Here is a 19,036-nt window from a genome sequence, read left to right as displayed (position 1 = left end):
TGGACTGCTTCAGTATCTGAGAAGTCATGAATGATGCTGAACATTGTGCAATCATCAGCGAACATCCCCATTTCTGACCTTATGATGGAAGGAAGGTCATTCATGAAGCAGATGAAGATGTTTGGGCCTAGGACACTACCCTGAGGAACTCCTGCAGTGATGTCCTGGTGCTGAGATGACCGACCTCCAACAACCACAACCATCTTCCTTTGTGCTAGATATGATTCCACACAGCTGAGAGTTTTCCCCCTGATTCCCACTGACTCCAGTTTTGCCACAGCTCCTTAATTCCACACTCGGTCAAATGTTGCCTTGATGTCACCTCACCTCAGAAGTTCAGCTCTTTTGTCCATGTTTGAACCAAGGCTGTAATAAGGTCAGGAGCTGAGTGGCCCAAACTGGGCATCAGCGAGCAGGTTTCTGCTAAGCAAGTGCCGTTTGACAGCACGATTGAAAACCCTTTCATTACTTTACTGATGATCAAAAGTAGACAGATGGGGTAGTCATTGGCCAGGTTGGATTTGTCCAGCTTTTTGTATACAGGACATACCCGGGCAATTTTCCACATAACCAGGTAGATGCCAGTGTTGTAGCTGCACTGAAACAGCTTGGCTAGGGGCGCAGCAAGTTCTGGAGCACAAGTCTTCAGTACTATTGCTGGAATATTGTCAGGGCCCATAGCCTTTGCAGTACAGTGCCTTCAGTCATTTCTTGATATCATGTGGAGTGAATCGAATTGGCTGAAGACTGACATCTCTGATGCTGGGGACTTCTGGAGGAGGCCGAGATGGATCATCCATTCGGCACTTCTGGCTGAAGATTGTTGCAAATGCTTCAGCCTTATCTTTTGCACTGCTGTGCTGGGCTCCTCCATCATTGAGGATGGGGATATTTATGGATCGTCCTCCTCCAGTGAGTTGTTTAATTATCCACCACTATTCACGACTGGGTGTGGCAGGATTGCAGAGCTAAGATCTGATCCGTTGGTTGTGGAATCACTTAGCTCTGTCTATCACTTGCTGTTTGGCACACAAGTAGTCGTGTGTTATAGCCTCACCAGGTTGACACCTCATTTTTAGGTATGCCTGGTGCTGCTCTTGGCATGCCCTCCTGCACTCTTCATTGAACCAGGGTTAATCCCCTGGCTTGATGGTAATGGTAGAGTGGGGGTATATGCCGGGCCATGAGGTTACAGATGGTGTTCGAGGACAACTCTGTTGCTGCTAATGGCCCACAGCGCCTCATGGATGCCCAGTCTTGAGTTGCTAGATCTGTTTGAAATCTATCCTATTTAGCACAGTGGCAGTGCCACACAACACGATGGAGGGTATCCTCAATGTGAAGGCGAGACTTCATCTCCACAACAACTGTGTAGTGGTCACTCTTACCAATACTGTCATGGACATGTGCATCTGTGGCAGGCTGGTTGGTGAGGGTGAGGTCAAGCATGTTTTTCCCTCACCACCTGCCACAGACCCAGTCTAACAGCTATGTCATTTAGGACTCGGCCAGCTCGGTCAGTAGTGGTGCTACCGAGTGACTCTTGGTGTTGGACATTAAAGTCCCCCACCCAGAGTACATCCTGCATTCTTACTATCTTCAGTGTTCCTCCAAGTGATGTTCAACATGGAGGAGCACTGATTCATCAGCTAAGTGAGGGCGGTACATGATAACCAGCAGGAGGTTTCCTTGCCCATGTTTGACCTGATGCCATGAGACTTCATGGGGTCCGGAGTCGATGCTATGGACTCCCAGGGCAACTCCCTCCTGACTGTATACCACAGTGCCACCACCTCTGCAGGGTCTGTCCTTTGGGTGGGGCAGGACATACCGAGGGATGGTGATGGTCGTTTCTGGGACACCATCTGTAAGGTATGATTCTGTGCGGATGACTATGTCAGGCTGTTGCTTGACTAGTCTGTGAGACAGCTCTCCCAATTTTGGCACTAGTCCTCAGATGTTGCACCACCAAAAGAAGGCTGCATGAAGACTTCTGCCAAACATTGCGATTCATTCATCAAGATGCATGATTCCCTGCATCTGACCTACTCTTGGAGCCACAGTATTTATATGGCTGGTCCAGTTCAGTTTCTGGTCAATGGATATTGGGAGATACAGCGATGGTAATGCCACTGAATGTCACAGGAAGATGGTTAGATTCTCTCTTGTTAGAGATGGTCATTGCCTGGCAGTTTTGTGGCATGAGTGTTACTTGCCACTTATCAGCCCAAGCGTGAATGTTGTCCAGGTCTTGCTGCACGTAGACACGGAGCACTTCAGTCATCTTCATCTTATTCTATAGATTTGCATTACACGCAACATAAGCTATTCTGGTGGTAATCTGAAGTGATTTGTTCAATAGAACAGACCTCTATACAACACTTAGATAAACGTCGGCATAGTATGTAAATTTTAAATGATGAAGAACAGTGGAGGTCCAAAGAGATTTAGAGGTCCATGTTCATAGGTCAATAAAATCAGGTACAAAAAATAATCTAAAGGCTAATAGAATTTTATACTTTATAACAAGAGGACGTTTTGCTACAGCTATCAAGCCCTGCTTTGACCGCATCTTGACCACTGTGTACAGTTCTGGGCATCACACTTAGAAAGGTTATATTGGTCTTGGGAGCAGGGCAGCACAGATTCACCAGAACATTACCAATGCTCCAAGGGTTAGGTTATGAGGGGAAATTACATAAATTAGGCTTGTATTCCATAGAATATAGACAGTTAAGAGGTAATTTTATGTTTAGGATATTGAAAGGAAATTATAGAGTAGATAGAGAAACCAGGACAAGGAGACATAACCTTAAAATCAGATCCAGGCCATTCAGGAAAGAAGTTGGTTAACTTTCCTTGATGCAAAAAGAAGTATAAATGTGGAACTTTCTCCCACAAAAAGCAGTAAATACTCAGACACATGCTTTGGGTGGATTATCAACATATTGCCCAGTTTATAAAACCGCTGTGCAAACAGTCCAGCTACTTTAGAACATCCCACAATTTCCATTTCCATTGTCTTCTGGATAATCTTCACCATTTTGAAGATATTTGGCAGAATAGTGTGGAACCTCATAAATCCAGTCAGCTGATTATTGTAGCAAAGGGAACATTTAAAGGCTCAGGGAAGTCAGAATATGGAAAGTCACTGTTTCTGGATTGTGAAGGACAAGGTCTCCTTATGGGAGAGGCAGTTGCACCATTAAAAGAAGGCTGCTTGAAGACTTCTGCCAAGCATTGCGATTCATTCATCAAGGTGCAACGCGATGCTTCAGAACTATTTCATTTTGTTTCAAATGGCTAGATTTGGAGAAATTTCAATAGATGCTATACACCTGCAAAGACAGGTGTAACTTAGCAGCTCTTTGATCAGAAGTCATCAGAAAAATGTATTTTTCCATTTCTAATTTCTCATGTTTAATTCATTCTTATGATGTAATGTAATTTTAATTTAATATCCTTTCTAAGTGTGATGCCCAGAACTGTGCACAGTGCAAACCAGGGCTTGGTATAGCTGTAGCAAAACTTCTTCCTCATTATATTCTAACCCTCTTGAAATAAAGCATAACATCCCATTCGCCTTTTGATTATTTTTTGTATCTGATTATTACATTTTAGTGATCTATGTATATGACCTCTAGTTCTCTTTGGACCTCTACTGTTCTTCACCATTTAATATACATATATAATATATATAAAATATTGCATACAATATTAAATATATAATTCAATATCATTGAAATAATTTCTGTAAAATCTAAATTTAGGCATCCTGCTTCAAGCATTCTGAGTCTATATAACCAGCAAATACGTTTCATGATTGTCAAAAGCCTTTTATAAATCAGGAGGGAAGCTACTTAAGTCTGTTCTCAGAAGCATTGGGGCTTTATTCAATGGACTTAGTGCCTTATTGGTCCTGTGTGCATCAATCTTTGCATCAACATAGATTTCTAAAGGGTGAGTCATGTCTAACAAATCTATTTGACTTTTTGAGGAGGTAACTAAAGTGGTAGGTAAATGAGTGTGTATGGATATTATTTAAGGCCAGAAAATAACCGTCAGTGTGCGGGGGTGGGCCCAACATGCCGGCGCGCAAAATGACACAAGCTGACGTCAGGTGTGCGTTCCAAAGTCATCGCACATCATTTAGATATTTCAATCGGCAGACGCGCACCGCTGGCAATGGCCTATTAAGACTATTAAAAAACCAATTAAACTTGTTAGCAATGCTGCCCATCTAACCGTAAGGTTGGCGGACAGGCTTAGAGCCTAAGCGGCCTTCGCATTTTTCAGTAACCCTCATCCACAGGCGGGATGTGGTTTCCTGAAGGTTTTATAAAATAATTTAATATATTTTGCACAATTCAAACTCTCTCCGCTCATGTGACACTTTATTAAAAAGTTTTACTATCAACTTAACCTCCCTGAGCCACAGAGCTGTCTCAGGGAGATTGATGAACTCTTTCCCCGACTCTCCCTCCTCTCCCCACGAGCAAGGTAGCACTGCGCTACCGGCTGTGTGTCACGCTGGGCGGGCCTTAATTGACCCAGCCCACCCAACATAGGTAAGATGCAGCCCTATGTTTATTTTTATTTATTTGTTCACAGGATGACAAGGCCAGTATTTACTGCCCATCCCTAATTGCCCTTGAGAAAGTGGTGGTGAACCACCTTCTTGAACCACTGTAATCCATGCAGTGTAGGTACACCCACAGTGCTGTTAAGAAGGGACTCAGTGATAATTCCAAGTCGGGATGGGGTGTGGCTTGGTGGGGAACTTGCAGATGGTGCTGTTCCTATGCATCTGCTGCACTTGTCCTTCCGAGTTAGTAGAAGTCATGAGTTTAGAAGGTGCTGTTGTAGGAGCAGTATTGAGTTGCTGCAGTGCAGCTTGGAGGTGGCACACACTGCAGCCACTGTGTGTCAGTGGTGGAGGGAGTGAATGATTTTATATGACTTCCAGAAAGCAATCAACAAGGTAAGAGCCTGATAACAAAAACGAGAGCACTTGAAATTGGAGGCAACCTATTGACATGGGTAGGGAATTTGTTAGAAGTTAGAACATAGAGAGTAAGGGTGACGGGAATGTACTTCAACTGGCAAGAAGCCAGTGTCCCTCGGGGATCTAAACTGGGTCCTTAGATTTTCATCATATTTATAAATGACTTTGATAATGGAATAGAGAGTCATATATCCAAGTTTGCTGACAACACTGAATTAGGTGGCAAAGTAAATATCGTAACTTGGAGCAGAAAGTTGTAAAGAGACATTGATAAAGTGAGTGTGAGGTCATCCACTCTGGGCCGAAGAAAGATAGGTCAGAGCATTTTACATGGGAGAAGTTAGGAACTGTAGAAAAGTAGAGAAATTTAGACGTCCCAGTACAGAAAGCACCAAAAGCTTGTGGACAGGTACAAAATATAATTTAAAAGGCTAATGAGATGTTGCTCTTTATCTCAAGAAAGCTGGAAGATAAAGTTGCGTAAGTTATTTTATATATATATATACACAGCTCTAGTTATGGTGGTTGCACTCATTTGGGGGTGTCACATCTTAGGAAGGATGTATCAGTCTCAGAAGGGGTGCAACACAGGTTCACCAGAATAATGCCAGGGCTAAGAGGGTTAAATTATAAGAATGGGTTGTACTGACTAGGCTTATATTCCCTAGGAATATAGAAGATTAAAAGGTTATCTAATTTAGGTGTTTAAGATAATTAAAGGAATTGATAAGATAGAGAGAAACTATTTCATCACATGGGGCAGTCCAGAACAAGAGGAAATAACTTTAAAATTAGAGCTAGGCCTGTTAGGGTGATGTCAGAAAGCACTTCTTTACACCAAGGGTATTGAGAAGCTCTGTCTCCCCTAAAAAGAAGTTAAGGCTAGAGGTCAACTGAAAATGTCAAAACTGAGATTGATAGATTTTTGTTCAGTAATGGTATTAAGGGTAACAAAACCAAGACAGATAAATGGAGTTAAGTTAGACATCAGCCATGAACTAACTGAATGGTAGAACAGGCTGGAGGGGCTGAATGGTCAATTTCAGCTTGCATGTGGCACAAGGCTAATACAATGCTCATACTTTCTCCTGTGTAGCACAACAATCTTCTAACTCCACATTCTGTGTGGAATATCAAGTTTCTATTTATCATTTCTACACAAATGGTTGGTGGACTTTACATACTTACGGCATCAGCTTTCAAGTAAGGGCTTTTTAAGTATTATGCTCATTGACATCTTTGTCGTGTTACATAGGGACAAACTTGTGTCTCTTGCTTGAACTGTCTCTCTCCCTGCTTGTCTCCTCAAGTCTTTCTCTTTCACTTTGTGATCCTTTAGATCTGAATTATTCTGCCACCTCCCTTGTATTTTGTTCTCTTTTCCTCCCTCCTCTTCTGATCCTTCTGTTGTCTCTTACTGTTCCATTTTCCTCTCTACTTCTTTCTCATACTCTTCATTATTGGACAGACATGATTCCCACCTATGCTTTTTTACTGTGGTTGGAACAGTCCTGTCAGATTTAGAAAACTGAATGGACCAGGTACTAGTACTGGCTGGCTGACCCAGCCTCCTACCATTAGCTACAGTTTAACTAGGGAGCAGGTTAACTACCTCTATTCCGGATGTAAAGTTTATGGTTTTTTGAGTAACTATTTTCTACCATTGGCCACTTGTTCCTGTGTCAACAACTTCAGATAACATCTACTGATCTGGAAACTCATCCCCAGCACTACTCATGCCAACTGCTCACTGTCCATTGTGCTCTACTTATTTTTAATTTACCTGGCTCGCTAATTCCAAAACTGGTTCTCAAATAACAGCCAGATCTCTCCTGATTCCATTCAGATTGCATCAAATTAACAAGTCATTTCCCTAATATGGTCATTTTATTTCTTTGTTTCTTTTTTTCAAATCTTGCCTTTTTCATTTCTGTTTGAGAGCTTTGTTGCGTGAATTGGCTGTCATACTTGCATAACGACAGTGACGACACTTTCAAAGTACCTCACTGTCTGTGAAATGCTTTGGGATGTATTGAGATAGTGAAAAGCGCTGTGGAAATAAAAGTTCTTTCTTCTTCCTTTTACTTCACAGTCACCTTCAGCAAGAATGCTTTTCTCAAAGAAAGCAGGAACGGCATTCTCCAAAGTACACGACTCTTCTTGACTGCTCTCCTTAATCACGCACCCTACAGCAGGCAGTGTGGTCACCACAGGACAGTTGATAAGAACATTACCCTGTGGCCAGATCAGGGAGAGAAGCAAAATAGCAACTCGCAGTGCTCTATTTCTCAGCATCTTTCAAGACAAATGAGTATATTTCTAACCTCAACCTACCCATTCCAGTTAGTTACTGACCATATTAAGATTCAATCTCTATTTTTTGCCAAGTTAAAGTCATGTAGAAACAGTAGATAACAGGTCCATAATCTGCTGATCAGAGGAGACTCCTAAATGTAAAAAAGTAACCAACATTTACAGGGCTGTGTGCAAGACTGCCATCATTAATATGTGTAAATTAAATGTAGACAGAATATATACCAATGCTGTGCAAAGTGGTGTGTAATTTAAAAACTATTTCCTAACAGGATGCAACCTATAGGTAAGGTCACTACAGCTCATATAACAGATATTGAGCAGCAACTAAAAGTAAGACTGCACAGAAAGATCCCAGTATTTGGAAGCACAATATCAGTGTTAGTCTGTGAAACACACACACACTCTGCTCCACTCACCAGCTCACCTCCACAATATACAGTAGTGGACAAGTGCTCATTTATTTTGAACCGTGCTTTAATGTGACTCATTTCACAAGATGTTTCAAACTTCTCAAATTCCCAGGAATAAAGAAATATTTGTATATATTTTCTAAATTGACTAAGGGACAATAAGCATAGAATAATGTGATTTTTTTCATACTGGAGGTAGTTTTACAGCAGCGTTCCTCAGGGGTCAGTATTAGGACCACAGCTCTTTGATTATATATTAAATGACCTGAACCGCGGTATAATTTCAAAGGTTGCAGATGGCACAAAACATGGAGTCTCATCTGCTGGCTGGGTAGCCGGCAAGGGCTGTACTGCTTCTTTTTGTGAATGCCCACCGAACCACACACCAATCAGGCAATAGCGAGGCGAAACAGGCCTTGCCCCGGGATCAAGACCCTGGAGTAGGGAGTCTCGCCAACCGAGAGCTGCTGGCCAATTAAAGGCCAGCAACTCTTTTGCTCAACAGCACCACTGGGAAGGCCGTGGCTGCTGCCAGAAGGACAGGCACCGGAGTCTCAGGACTGTGGAGTGTTCCAGGCTAAAGGTAAGTAATGTTGGGGGCTGGGTGGTTTACAGGATAGGAGTTGCGAAGAGACAGGTGCAGGGGGTTTGGCAGCAAGGACAGGGGGAGGCTCCCAGTGGGCCCTCCCTGCCCGATGTTCAGTCCCTCAATCAAAGGCTCTCAGTGCCTGATTGAGGGACCCTGACCACACGCCCCCTCCCCCCCACCCCAAGGTGACAAGCTGGTCACTCAGTTTTGCCTGTTGTGTATACTGCATGGCAATAAGTTAATACTAGCGGTAGTGGGATGGGAAGGTCAATCATGGGCCTTCCTGCCCAGGACTTAATTCTGGTACACTACCATCCCGCCTAATTAAGTGCCCTTCCCGACTTCAAGCTCGCCGACAACCAGGGCACAAGATTACAGCCAACGTTCCCCAACACGTTCCTGCCTCTTCACACTTTTCCAGGGGCTGGGATCACGGTGATGAAACAATCTACCCAGCAGCAGCAGGAATCCAATAAAGGTATTCAATAGGCCAATTAGCACCTATCTGCCCAGAGCAATGCAATGTTCAGAGCGTCACACAGGCCACCCGCTGTGTCAGCATTTCCGCATCTCGGAGGAGGCAGCTGCACAACAGGAGGTTGAAGATGCGATCGGCGTGAAGGATTTTAAATGGACACATGCAAAAAAATGGCAAGGATGCTGTCAACTGAGGTCAGACACTTGCCATTGGGCCAGGCTCTCCCAGAGACAATGTCTCCAACAGTGCTGGGACTGATACAGTTGCAGCGCTATCCTGGGGAAGATGGCACCTCCTGTGGAGCTCCTGCTTCTTGGACCTCAGCAACATTCTCAATGGTGAGACAGTGGAGGCTCTGGCTGCACATGCGATGGTCCTTGATGTCAAACCTCGCCTCCGGAACCCACCCACCATCGCTTATTGCACAGCGATCCTGCAGGCAGCTTGCTCATTGGCCTGCCTCCCATAAGATTTTGGTGGTAGCCTCACGCTGCAATGAGGGGGTCGGGACCTGAACTTGAAATTATGCCCAGCACACTCAGGTGCAGGTCATTAATATACAATCAAAAAGAGCAGTGGTCCTAATACTGACCCACGGGGAACACCACAGGAAACCCTACCTCAGGCCAGAGAGCACAAAAGCAAGCAAGTTTTACTGATTTTTTTTATAAAGCACTGATTAGGCTTCCGCTGGAGGATTGTTTCCAATTTTGGGCACCAAACCTTAGAAAGGATGCCAAGGAAATTGGATAAATATTTGAAGGGATTTGAATCTAGAGGGACGTGGGGTCAGAGACAAAGAGTATGACTAATTGAACAGCTATTTCAAAGAGCTGGCATAGGCACATTGGGCCAAATAGCCTCCCTCTGTACTGTATCATTCTATGATTCTTCTGGGATATGAGCAGTGAGGGCCTGAGTTACGTGTTAACCCTCCCGGAAGTGAACCAGTTGGGATTATACGATAGACCGCCAGTTCTCATGGTTATTTTATTGTGACCACCCTAGGTTTATTGTATTCAATTTCACATCGAGCCGGGATGAGGTTTAAATTCACAACCTCTAGTTGCTAGTATCATTGTGACAAGGCTTCTGTTCCTATCAGATATTGCTGTTCTGTAATAGGAGAAGACACAGTTCATATTTTCTAACACTTCCTACTTTTTTTCCTGTTCCACCTGTGCAAGTTGTTTCGGTTATTTAAAAGACACTAAGACACTGGAAAACCTAAATCAAAGCATTTCAGTGTTAGAGTGCAGAGTATGGCCAAAATAATTTCAGAGACTACTGCATGAGGTGGCTCAAATCCAATGATCGTCTCCTCAGCCCAGAGGGGAAGTTTAAGGTTTGAAGCGATAATCAAGGATTCCTGCTAAATCAGTGATCATTGTCATTCACTTCCAGAATGTTATATCACCGAACCACTATTAAAGGGAAGATTTCATGAAACAAGAAGAACCGATCATTTTGGGCTGAAAAATCCAACCCAAAACAGTGGAACTTTTCTAACAATACTCCACAAGCTGTCACCAAGAAATGTTGGAGATTGCCATGGAGTTAATTTGCTTCAGATTTTCCCTCCTTTATGGTGTTACCTTTTCCATAACCACATAAATGTGATCAGAGAATTGTGATGAGTCTGTAATACACAATGCTCCGATGAAATCACATCACCATTGGAAAGATCCTTTGATCATTGCATTACTGTAATTCAAAAAATGCTGCATTCTAAATGTATTGGATAAATAGGAGATGGATAATTATTTCTACTCTTCAAGTTGAGCATGAAATCATTTGGCCTCAGAATTTATCATAGTCAAGTCTCACTTTTGAACAAATCTATTATCTATCACTACAAGTAGAAGCACACCCTGTATATATATCCCCAATATTTGCTGGTTGAGAGGTCCTTGCATGTGGAATGACTGAAGTTAATTCATCACTCTCTGCCTCTGCACAGCATTGGGTACCAATCTGTCACATTCACAATTAATTCTTCCTTCAAAATGGCTGTCTTTGCCCACCCCCACAGAACTGTGGGTGGGTAGGCAAACCAGTTAAGGTTGTGTCAGTGAGCACAGGGCAGGGGAAGTACTGGACATGTTTGGAAATCGATGTATCATACTGAGTGCTTCAGTTTGAATCCAATTTGGATTAACAGTCTAACATGTTACACAGTGACTTGCTGGAAAAGAAGTTATTGACCAGTCCTATTTTCTTCAAGCCAAATTCTGCCGAAATTGCTTGACAGTGTCGTTTTAAATCTACTGACTGTCTTGGTAAAGATGCTCTTTCAGCTCCTCTTGCAAAGTGCATGGAGATCTATAGGCTCGGCATTCAGGCTTATTACAAAGAAAATCCACTAAATAACTAAACAGGGATGATTTGTTCGAACCAATGAAGTAACCCTTTAATTTTTTGAGGGGAAAATAGTTCATAAAAATTGAACATCACATTCTAAAAGAAACATCTTTCAGCAGGAAATTCACAGTCCGTGTGGTCGGAACATCCAGAAACCTTCCCACGTACGCAAGGTATATTTTGGTTTCTGCACTTCAGACGAACTTCTCAATGTATTTAAGGCCCTTAATGCGTATTTAAAACTAAATGAAGGCAGCTTTCGAATTGGTGAAAACTCATTTATATTATCACGGCGAAGACAAAAGACAATGACTTTAAAGGACAGGCAATGGTTCAAACAAGAATGAGATCCCCACAGTGGATAGTGGAAACACACAGTAGGGCAATCGGCACCTATGGATTTGAGATCGGGGTTATACCTGAAACACACAGCCCGCTCTTTCCATAAATGCTGGCCGACATGCTGAGTGATTCCAGCAGTTCCTCGTTTTGTTTCCGATTTCCAGTATTTACTTTTTTTGGTGGGGAAACATAGGCCTCCAGAAGAAACCAGCCTTACAAAAACCATTCTTCAAAAGATGATTGCATAAATTCATTACGTAACTTAAAGTGCAACGAAATGTCTTATCGCAACACAAGTGTTGAAACAAATCGAGGTACCTGCTTCACATGCATACGATGCCCTCAAAGTCAGCATACTTATCAAATTAAGCAACTCTTTCCAAGAAGCCAGCACTCCAGCATGTTTCATTGCAAGAGTGACAGACCATGAACAACGTCCACAGCACCGTTATTCACAACAGCCTCAAATACATAAACACCTATTCAAGTAACATTAATACTGCACGTCAGTCATCAACGACCTTCACCATTTTAAAGTTTTATTCTCATCCTATCAGCTAATCTAAAAATGAAATTTTAGATCTGATATCCGTTCAGCAAATACCGACTATAAAATTTACATCATTAAAATGTCTCCCCCTTTATTACACAATAGTATATTGTTTGCTCCGCTCTGGGCTGTCAACAGTTGGCATTCTGCTGTTAACTTCTCTACCAACATCAGATCGCGTTTTCGTCACAGGATTCGTACACGGAACTTCTAAAGGAAGCAATTAAAACAAAGCAAATGCTATCTGCATGGCAATTAAACCCCCCACCTGTATTTAAATATTTCGTTTAAGTTTCCCATCTATTTTCCTATTCGTAAACTTCACATTTGAGCATCAAAAAAAACTCATGCAATCCTAAAAAAAAAAATTCCTGGATGTGCCCCGAAGTATTCCCAATCCCAGTCTTGTGTGTGTCAGGAATCCCGCTATATTGCTATCTAACCTGTGCTTTGCCGCTGTTTTGCCGGTTCCACGTGTCTGCAGTGTCGCGCCGCTGTTGCTCTTTCACATGGATACATTCACGCCGAGCAGCAGGCGGGAGAATCCCTCCACGCATGCTTCCGCTCTTCCGTGACGCCAGCACGTAACTGGGATATTTTGCGTAGCCACGCAGCTGCCAGCCGCCTGGATTCATACGTCATTACGTCAGTGGGCGGGAAAACGGCCACCCCACGTGACCCACAGATGCTTATTAATAGAAATAGCAATCAGGCTCTTGATGCGGGGACTCGTTCATTCCAAGGCAAAAGACATAGCTCCAACTTTTAAAATATACACGATTGTTTGTGGCAAAAAAAATCAACAAATCCATATATCAAAGGTGTTTCGAATACAATAAGTCATTAGCGAACAAGCGTCAAACACACTACCTCCGCCTCAGGCGCAGCCGCAGAAACCTCCCGCGCAGCCGCAGTCAGGAAGCGCGGCGCATGCTCCAAGGATTCCCGCTCTCTCCCCGTGGCGCTGCGCAGGCGCAGGTGTGGGTGCGGGCGCGCGGTCGGCTTTCTGCCCAGCGCGTGTGTGTCGGTTGGTGCGCGGCCTCGTGGGCAGAGCGACCATGAGGAGCAGCCAGGCCGGCTGGCAGCCGCTCCGAGTAGCGGCGCTGGCAATCCTGCTGTGTGCTGTGCCAGGTGAGAGCTCTCCCCGGGAGCTGGGTGCCGGGGACAGGGGGAATGGCTGCACCAGCTGGAAAGGAGCCTTATAAATAAACAACTGAGCGGATCGGCCTCAGACTGAGTGCTCCTCACTCCCATTCCCCCTTTACCCCATCCCCCCTTTACCCCATCCCCCTTTACCCCCATCCCCTTTACCCCATCCCCTTTACCCCATCCCCCCTTTACCCCATCCCCCTTTACCCCATCCCCCTTTACCCCCATCCCCTTTACCCCATCCCCTTTACCCCATCCCCCTTTACCCCATCCCCTTTACCCCATCCCCCCTTTACCCATCCCCTTTACCCCATCCCCCTTTACCCCATCCCCTTTACCCCATACCCCCTTTACCCCATCCCCTTTACCCCATACCCCCTTTACCCCATCCCCCTTTACCCCCATCCCCCTTTACCCCCATCCCCTTTACCCCATCCCCTTTACCCCCATCCCCTTTACCCCATCCCCTTTACCCCATCCCCTTTACCCCCATCCCCCCTTTACCCCATCCCCCTTTACCCCATCCCCCCTTTACCCCATCCCCCCTTTACCCCCATCCCCTTTACCCCATCCCCTTTACCCCATCCCCTTTACCCCATCCCCTTTACCCCATCCCCCTTTACCCCCATCCCCCCTTTACCCCATCCCCCTTTACCCCATCCCCCTTTACCCCCATCCCCCCTTTACCCCATCCCCCTTTACCCCATCCCCTTTACCCCATCCCCCCTTTACCCCCATCCCCCCTTTACCCCATCCCCCTTTACCCCATCCCCTTTACCCCATCCCCCTTTACCCCCATCCCCCCTTTACCCCATCCCCCCTTTACCCCATCCCCCTTTACCCCATCCCCTTTACCCCATCCCCCTTTACCCCCATCCCCCTTTACCCCCATCCCCTTTACCCCATCCCCTTTACCCCATCCCCTTTACCCCATCCCCCCTTTACCCCCATCCCCTTTACCCCATCCCCCTTTACCCCATCCCCTTTACCCCATCCCCCCTTTACCCCCATCCCCTTTACCCCATCCCCCTTTACCCCCATCCCCCCTTTACCCCCATCCCCCTTTACCCCATCCCCCTTTACCCCCATCCCCCCTTTACCCCCATCCCCCTTTACCCCCATCCCCCCGTTACCCCATCCCCTTTACCCCATCCCCTTTACCCCATCCCCTTTACCCCATCCCCCTTTACCCCCATCCCCCCTTTACCCCCATCCCCCTTTACCCCATCCCCCCTTTACCCCATCCCCTTTACCCCATCCCCCTTTACCCCATCCCCTTTACCCCATCCCCCTTTACCCCATCCCCTTTACCCCATCCCCCCTTTACCCCCATCCCCCCTTTACCCCATCCCCTTTACCCCATCCCCCTTTACCCCATCCCCTTTACCCCATCCCCCCTTTACCCCATCCCCTTTACCCCATCCCCCCTTTACCCCCATCCCCCTTTACCCCCATCCCCCCTTTACCCCCATCCCCCTTTACCCCATCCCCTTTACCCCATCCCATTTACCCCCATCCCCCCTTTACCCCCATCCCCCCTTTACCCCCATCCCCCTTTACCCCACCCCCTTTACCCCATTCCCCTTTACCCCCATCCCCCTTTACCCCATCCCCCCTTTACCCCAATCCCCCTTTACCCCAATCCCCATTACCCCCATCCCCCTTTACCCCATCCCCCTTTACCCCATCCCCCTTTACCCCCATCCCCCTTTACCCCATCCCCCCTTTACCCCATCCCCCTTTACCCCACCCCTTTACCCCATCCCCCTTTACCCCAATCCCCCTTTACCCCAATCCCCATTACCCCATCCCCCTTTACCCCATCCCCCTTTACCCCAATCCCCCTTTACCCCAACCCCCTTTACCCCAATCCCCCTTTACCCCAATCCCCCTTTACCCCCATCCCCATTACCCCCATCCCCCTTTACCCCATCCCCCTTTACCCCAATCCCTCTTTACCCCCATCCCCCCTTTACCCCATCCCCCTTTACCCCAATCCCTCTTTACCCCCATCCCCCCTTTACCCCATCCCCTTTACCCCATCCCCCCTTTACCCCAATCCCTCTTTACCCCAATCCCCCTTTACCAGAATCCCCCTTTACCCCATCCCTCTTTACCCCAATCCCCCTTTACCCCAATCCCCATTACCCCCATCCCCCTTTACCCCATCCCCCTTTACCCCCAATCCCCCTTTACCCCATCCCTCTTTAGCCCCGAAATCACGCTTTACCTAATCGCCTTTACTGCCTATTACGCAATCGCGCTTTAGTCAATTGTCCTTTAATCGCCAATCGCCTTTAACGCATTACCCAATCCCCACATTACCCAATCCCCCGTTACCCCAATTCCTCTTTGACCCCCCCATTCCCCCTTTACCCCCTACTCCCACTTTACCCCCCATCCCCCCTTTACCCCATAACCCCCCAATCCCCCATAAGCCCCCAATGCCCCATTACGTAATCCCTGCATGACCCAATACTCCGCATGACCCCATCCCCCCATTGTCCATTCTTGCTCTTTCCACAACCCCCATTGCTGATTTCCCCCAACCCCTCATCCTAGGGTCTTAAAAAGGTGGCTAATGATGTAGTAGATGTGTTGGTGTCCATTTTCCAAAATTCAGTAGATTCTGGAAAAATTCCATCAGACTGGAAAGTAGCAAATATAACCTTCATGTTCAAGAAGGGAGGGAGGCAGAAAAAAGGAAACTAGGTCAGTAAGGCTTGACGTCTATTGTGGAGAAGGTGTTAGAATTGGTCTTTTATCAGGTTATAGCTGGGCACTTAGAGAAACTCAAGGCAATCGGGAAGAGTCAGTATGGTTTTGTGAAAGAGAAATCATGTGTAACCAGTTTATTAGAGTTCTTTGAAGGAGCAACATACGCTGTGGATAAAGGGGAGCCTGTAGACGTGCTATACTTGGATTTCCCAAAGGCATTTGATAAGGATATTGTGGAAAATAAAAGTTCATGGTGTAGGGGGTAACATGTTAGCACGCTTAGAAGATTGGCTGGCTGAGGGAGCTTGCACGTTCTCCCCGTGTCTGTGCCGGTTTCTGCAGGGTGCTCCGGTTTCCTCCCACTGTCCAAAGACGTGCTGGTTAGGTGGATTGGCTATGGTTAAATTGTCCCCCAGTGAGTATGTGCCCTGTGATAGATGTGTTCTGGGTGTACCCTGCCTAGTGCCCATTGCCTGTCAGGATAGGCTCTGACTCCCTGTAACCCTGAATTTGATTAAACAGTTCTGGAAAAGTGAGTGAATGAGAGAAAATTGTCTGGCTGGCTGAAAACAGTGGGTATGCATAAATGGGTCTTTTTCTGATTGGCAGGATGTAACAAGTGGAGCCCCACTGGGGTCTGTGCTGGAGTCTCAACTTTTTTACAATTTATATCAATGACTTAGATGAGGGGAGTGAAGGCAGCATGGTAGTTAAATTTGCAAATGATACAAAGAAAGGTAGGAAAGTGTTGTGAAGAAGACATAAGTTGCAGACAGATATAGATAAGTTGAGTGAGTGGGCAAAAATCTGGTAGGTGGAGTATAATGTGGGAAAATGTCAGGTTGTCTTCTTTGGTAGGAAGAATGAAAACACAGAGTATTACTTAAACAGAGAATGACTGCAGAATTCCAAGGTGCAGAGGGATGTAGTTGTTCTTGTGCATAAGTCACAACAAGTTTGTATGCAGGTACAGCAAATAATTAAGGTTAATGGATTACTAACCTTTATTACAAGAGGAATTGAACATATAAGTAAAGATGTTATGCTTCAGTTATACAGAGCATTGATGAGACCACATCTCCAATATTGTGTTCTATTTTGGTCTCCATAAGGAGCAATTGTAAATGCGTTAGAGACGGTTCAGAGGAGGTTTACGAGATTGATACGTGGAATGAGCGGGTTGTCTTATGAGGAAAGGTTAGACAGACTGAGTTTGTTTCCATTGGACTTTAGAAGAATAAGGGGTGACTTGATTGAAGGTTATGAGATCTTGAGTGGTCTTAACAAGGTGGACATGAAAAGGATGTTTCCCCTTATTGCTGAGTCCAGAACTAGGGGGCACTGTTTTAAAATTAGGGGTTGCCCTTTTTGGACAGATGAGGAGAATTTGTTTCTCTGGGGGGTTGTGCGACTTTGGAACTTTCTGCCTGAGCAGGTAGTGGAGTCGGGGTCACTGAATATTTTTAAGGCAGGGGTAGATAGAGGTTCTTGTTGGGAAAGAAATCAAAGGTTATCAGGTGTAAGTAGGAATGTGGAATTCAAAACTGAAACAGGTCAGCAATGGTCTTATTGAATAATGGAGCAGCTTGAGGGGCCAAATGGCGTACTACTCCTATTTCATATGTTTGCATGTTCTCCTCGCTGTCCTCCACTATCCTTTTGGTCTTCTGCCCTCCATGTCTCTTTCTGCTTGGTTGGCTTGTTGGGAAATCATCCACAACGGTTTCCCGGCATAGGTCTGTCATGAAAATAGTGACATTATAAGAACCCAATTTTCATACTTAAAGGAGGACCCCACTGGTTTCCTGTGGGTGTCCTCCCCATCTACTCAGAAGAGCAGATTAAAATCAGAGCCTGTGGGAAGAAAGCAGGATGTCTGCAGTTAAGACCCACTGCTAAATGTAACTCTTCCTGCCTGGTTTCTGCTGACTGGGCACAGCTAGATATGTTCCTTTTATCTTTGTGTAATATTGGAAAAATTGAAATATAGTTTCCATTCAAAAAACAGAGTTCCATAGTCATTTCCTGAAGGACTGCCAATGGTCCCTTTAAAGATCACCATTAAATGTCTCAATACCTGGTACAAATGGGCGGAATGTGCACAGTACCATTTATATAATTGGCATAGGATCTCTATTTTCATATTTAAGCAGCCTCCTACGCTTCCAGTTGAGCATGCTGCTCACCCAATTACAGGCCCATCTTAAACTGAATTACAAAAGCAAAATACTGCAGATGTTGGAAACCTAAAATGAGAACAAAATAAGCTGGAAAAATTCAGCAGGTCGGGCAGCATCTGTGGAGAGAAACAGAATTAATGTTCCAGGTCAATGACCTTGCATCAGCTGAAGAAAGATAGAAATGTAAGAGTTTTTAAGCCAGTGGAAGGGAGGAGGGCAAGAAGAACAAAGGATAAGGTTTGCGATGGAGTGGAGGGCAGAGGAGATTTCATGATGCAACAGCCAAAGCCAGTAGTGATGGATATCGTAAGGAAACAAAAGTTGTGTGTAAATAGGCATGAATCGCTATATAAAAACCACCTGAATGCAATATGAAGAGATAAAGAAACAAGACAAAGATCGACCCAGGTGCTATAGCGGTATTGTCACTGGATTAGTGTTCCAGAGACCCAGGATAATGCTCTGGGGATCCAGGTTTGAGCCCCACTACGGCAGATGGTGAAATTTGAATTCAATAAAAATCTGGAACTAAAAATGAAACAATTGCCGATTGTTGTAAAAACCCATCAGGTTCACTCATGTCCTTTAAGGAAGGAAATCTGTGTCCTTACCTGGTCTGGCCTATGTGTGACTCCAGACCCACAGCAATGTGGTTGACTCTTTAATTGCCTTTGCCCATCCCAAATGCCCTCTGAACAATATATTCTGGGCTAGCTAGCGACACCCACATCCCATGAACAAGTAAAAAGATATGAACTGGACAAGCCATATAAATACTGTGGCTAGAAGAGCAGGCCAGAGGCTAGGAATCCTGTGTTGAGTAACTCACCTCCTGACTCGCCAAAGCCTGTCACCATCTATAAGACACAAGTCAGGAGTGTGATGGAATACTCTCCATTGCCTGGATGACTGCAGCTCCTACAACACTCAAGAAGCTT

At 45.3% G+C, this 19,036-nt stretch overlaps 2 protein-coding genes across 2 annotated transcripts in view; one reads left to right on the top strand and one right to left on the bottom strand.

Annotated features, from left to right (window-relative positions):
- LOC121269137 (zinc finger protein Aiolos-like) overlaps positions 1 to 12,570 on the bottom strand; it is a 161,405-nt gene extending 148,835 nt beyond the window's left edge. The window contains exon 1 of the mRNA XM_041173623.1: positions 12,495 to 12,570. The gene's annotated coding sequence lies outside the window, so the exon portion shown is untranslated. The remainder of the gene's footprint in view (positions 1 to 12,494) is intronic.
- A 539-nt stretch (positions 12,571 to 13,109) lies between these two features.
- LOC121269237 (zona pellucida-binding protein 2-like) overlaps positions 13,110 to 19,036 on the top strand; it is a 49,511-nt gene continuing 43,584 nt past the window's right edge. Inside the window, exon 1 of the mRNA XM_041173784.1 lies at positions 13,110 to 13,182. Coding sequence (XP_041029718.1) covers positions 13,110 to 13,182 — 73 coding nt within the window. The remainder of the gene's footprint in view (positions 13,183 to 19,036) is intronic.

Source organism: Carcharodon carcharias, chromosome 23 (assembly GCF_017639515.1).
Source record: "Carcharodon carcharias isolate sCarCar2 chromosome 23, sCarCar2.pri, whole genome shotgun sequence".
Lineage (NCBI taxonomy): Eukaryota > Metazoa > Chordata > Chondrichthyes > Lamniformes > Lamnidae > Carcharodon > Carcharodon carcharias.
This window is presented reverse-complemented; position numbering and strand designations above follow the sequence as displayed.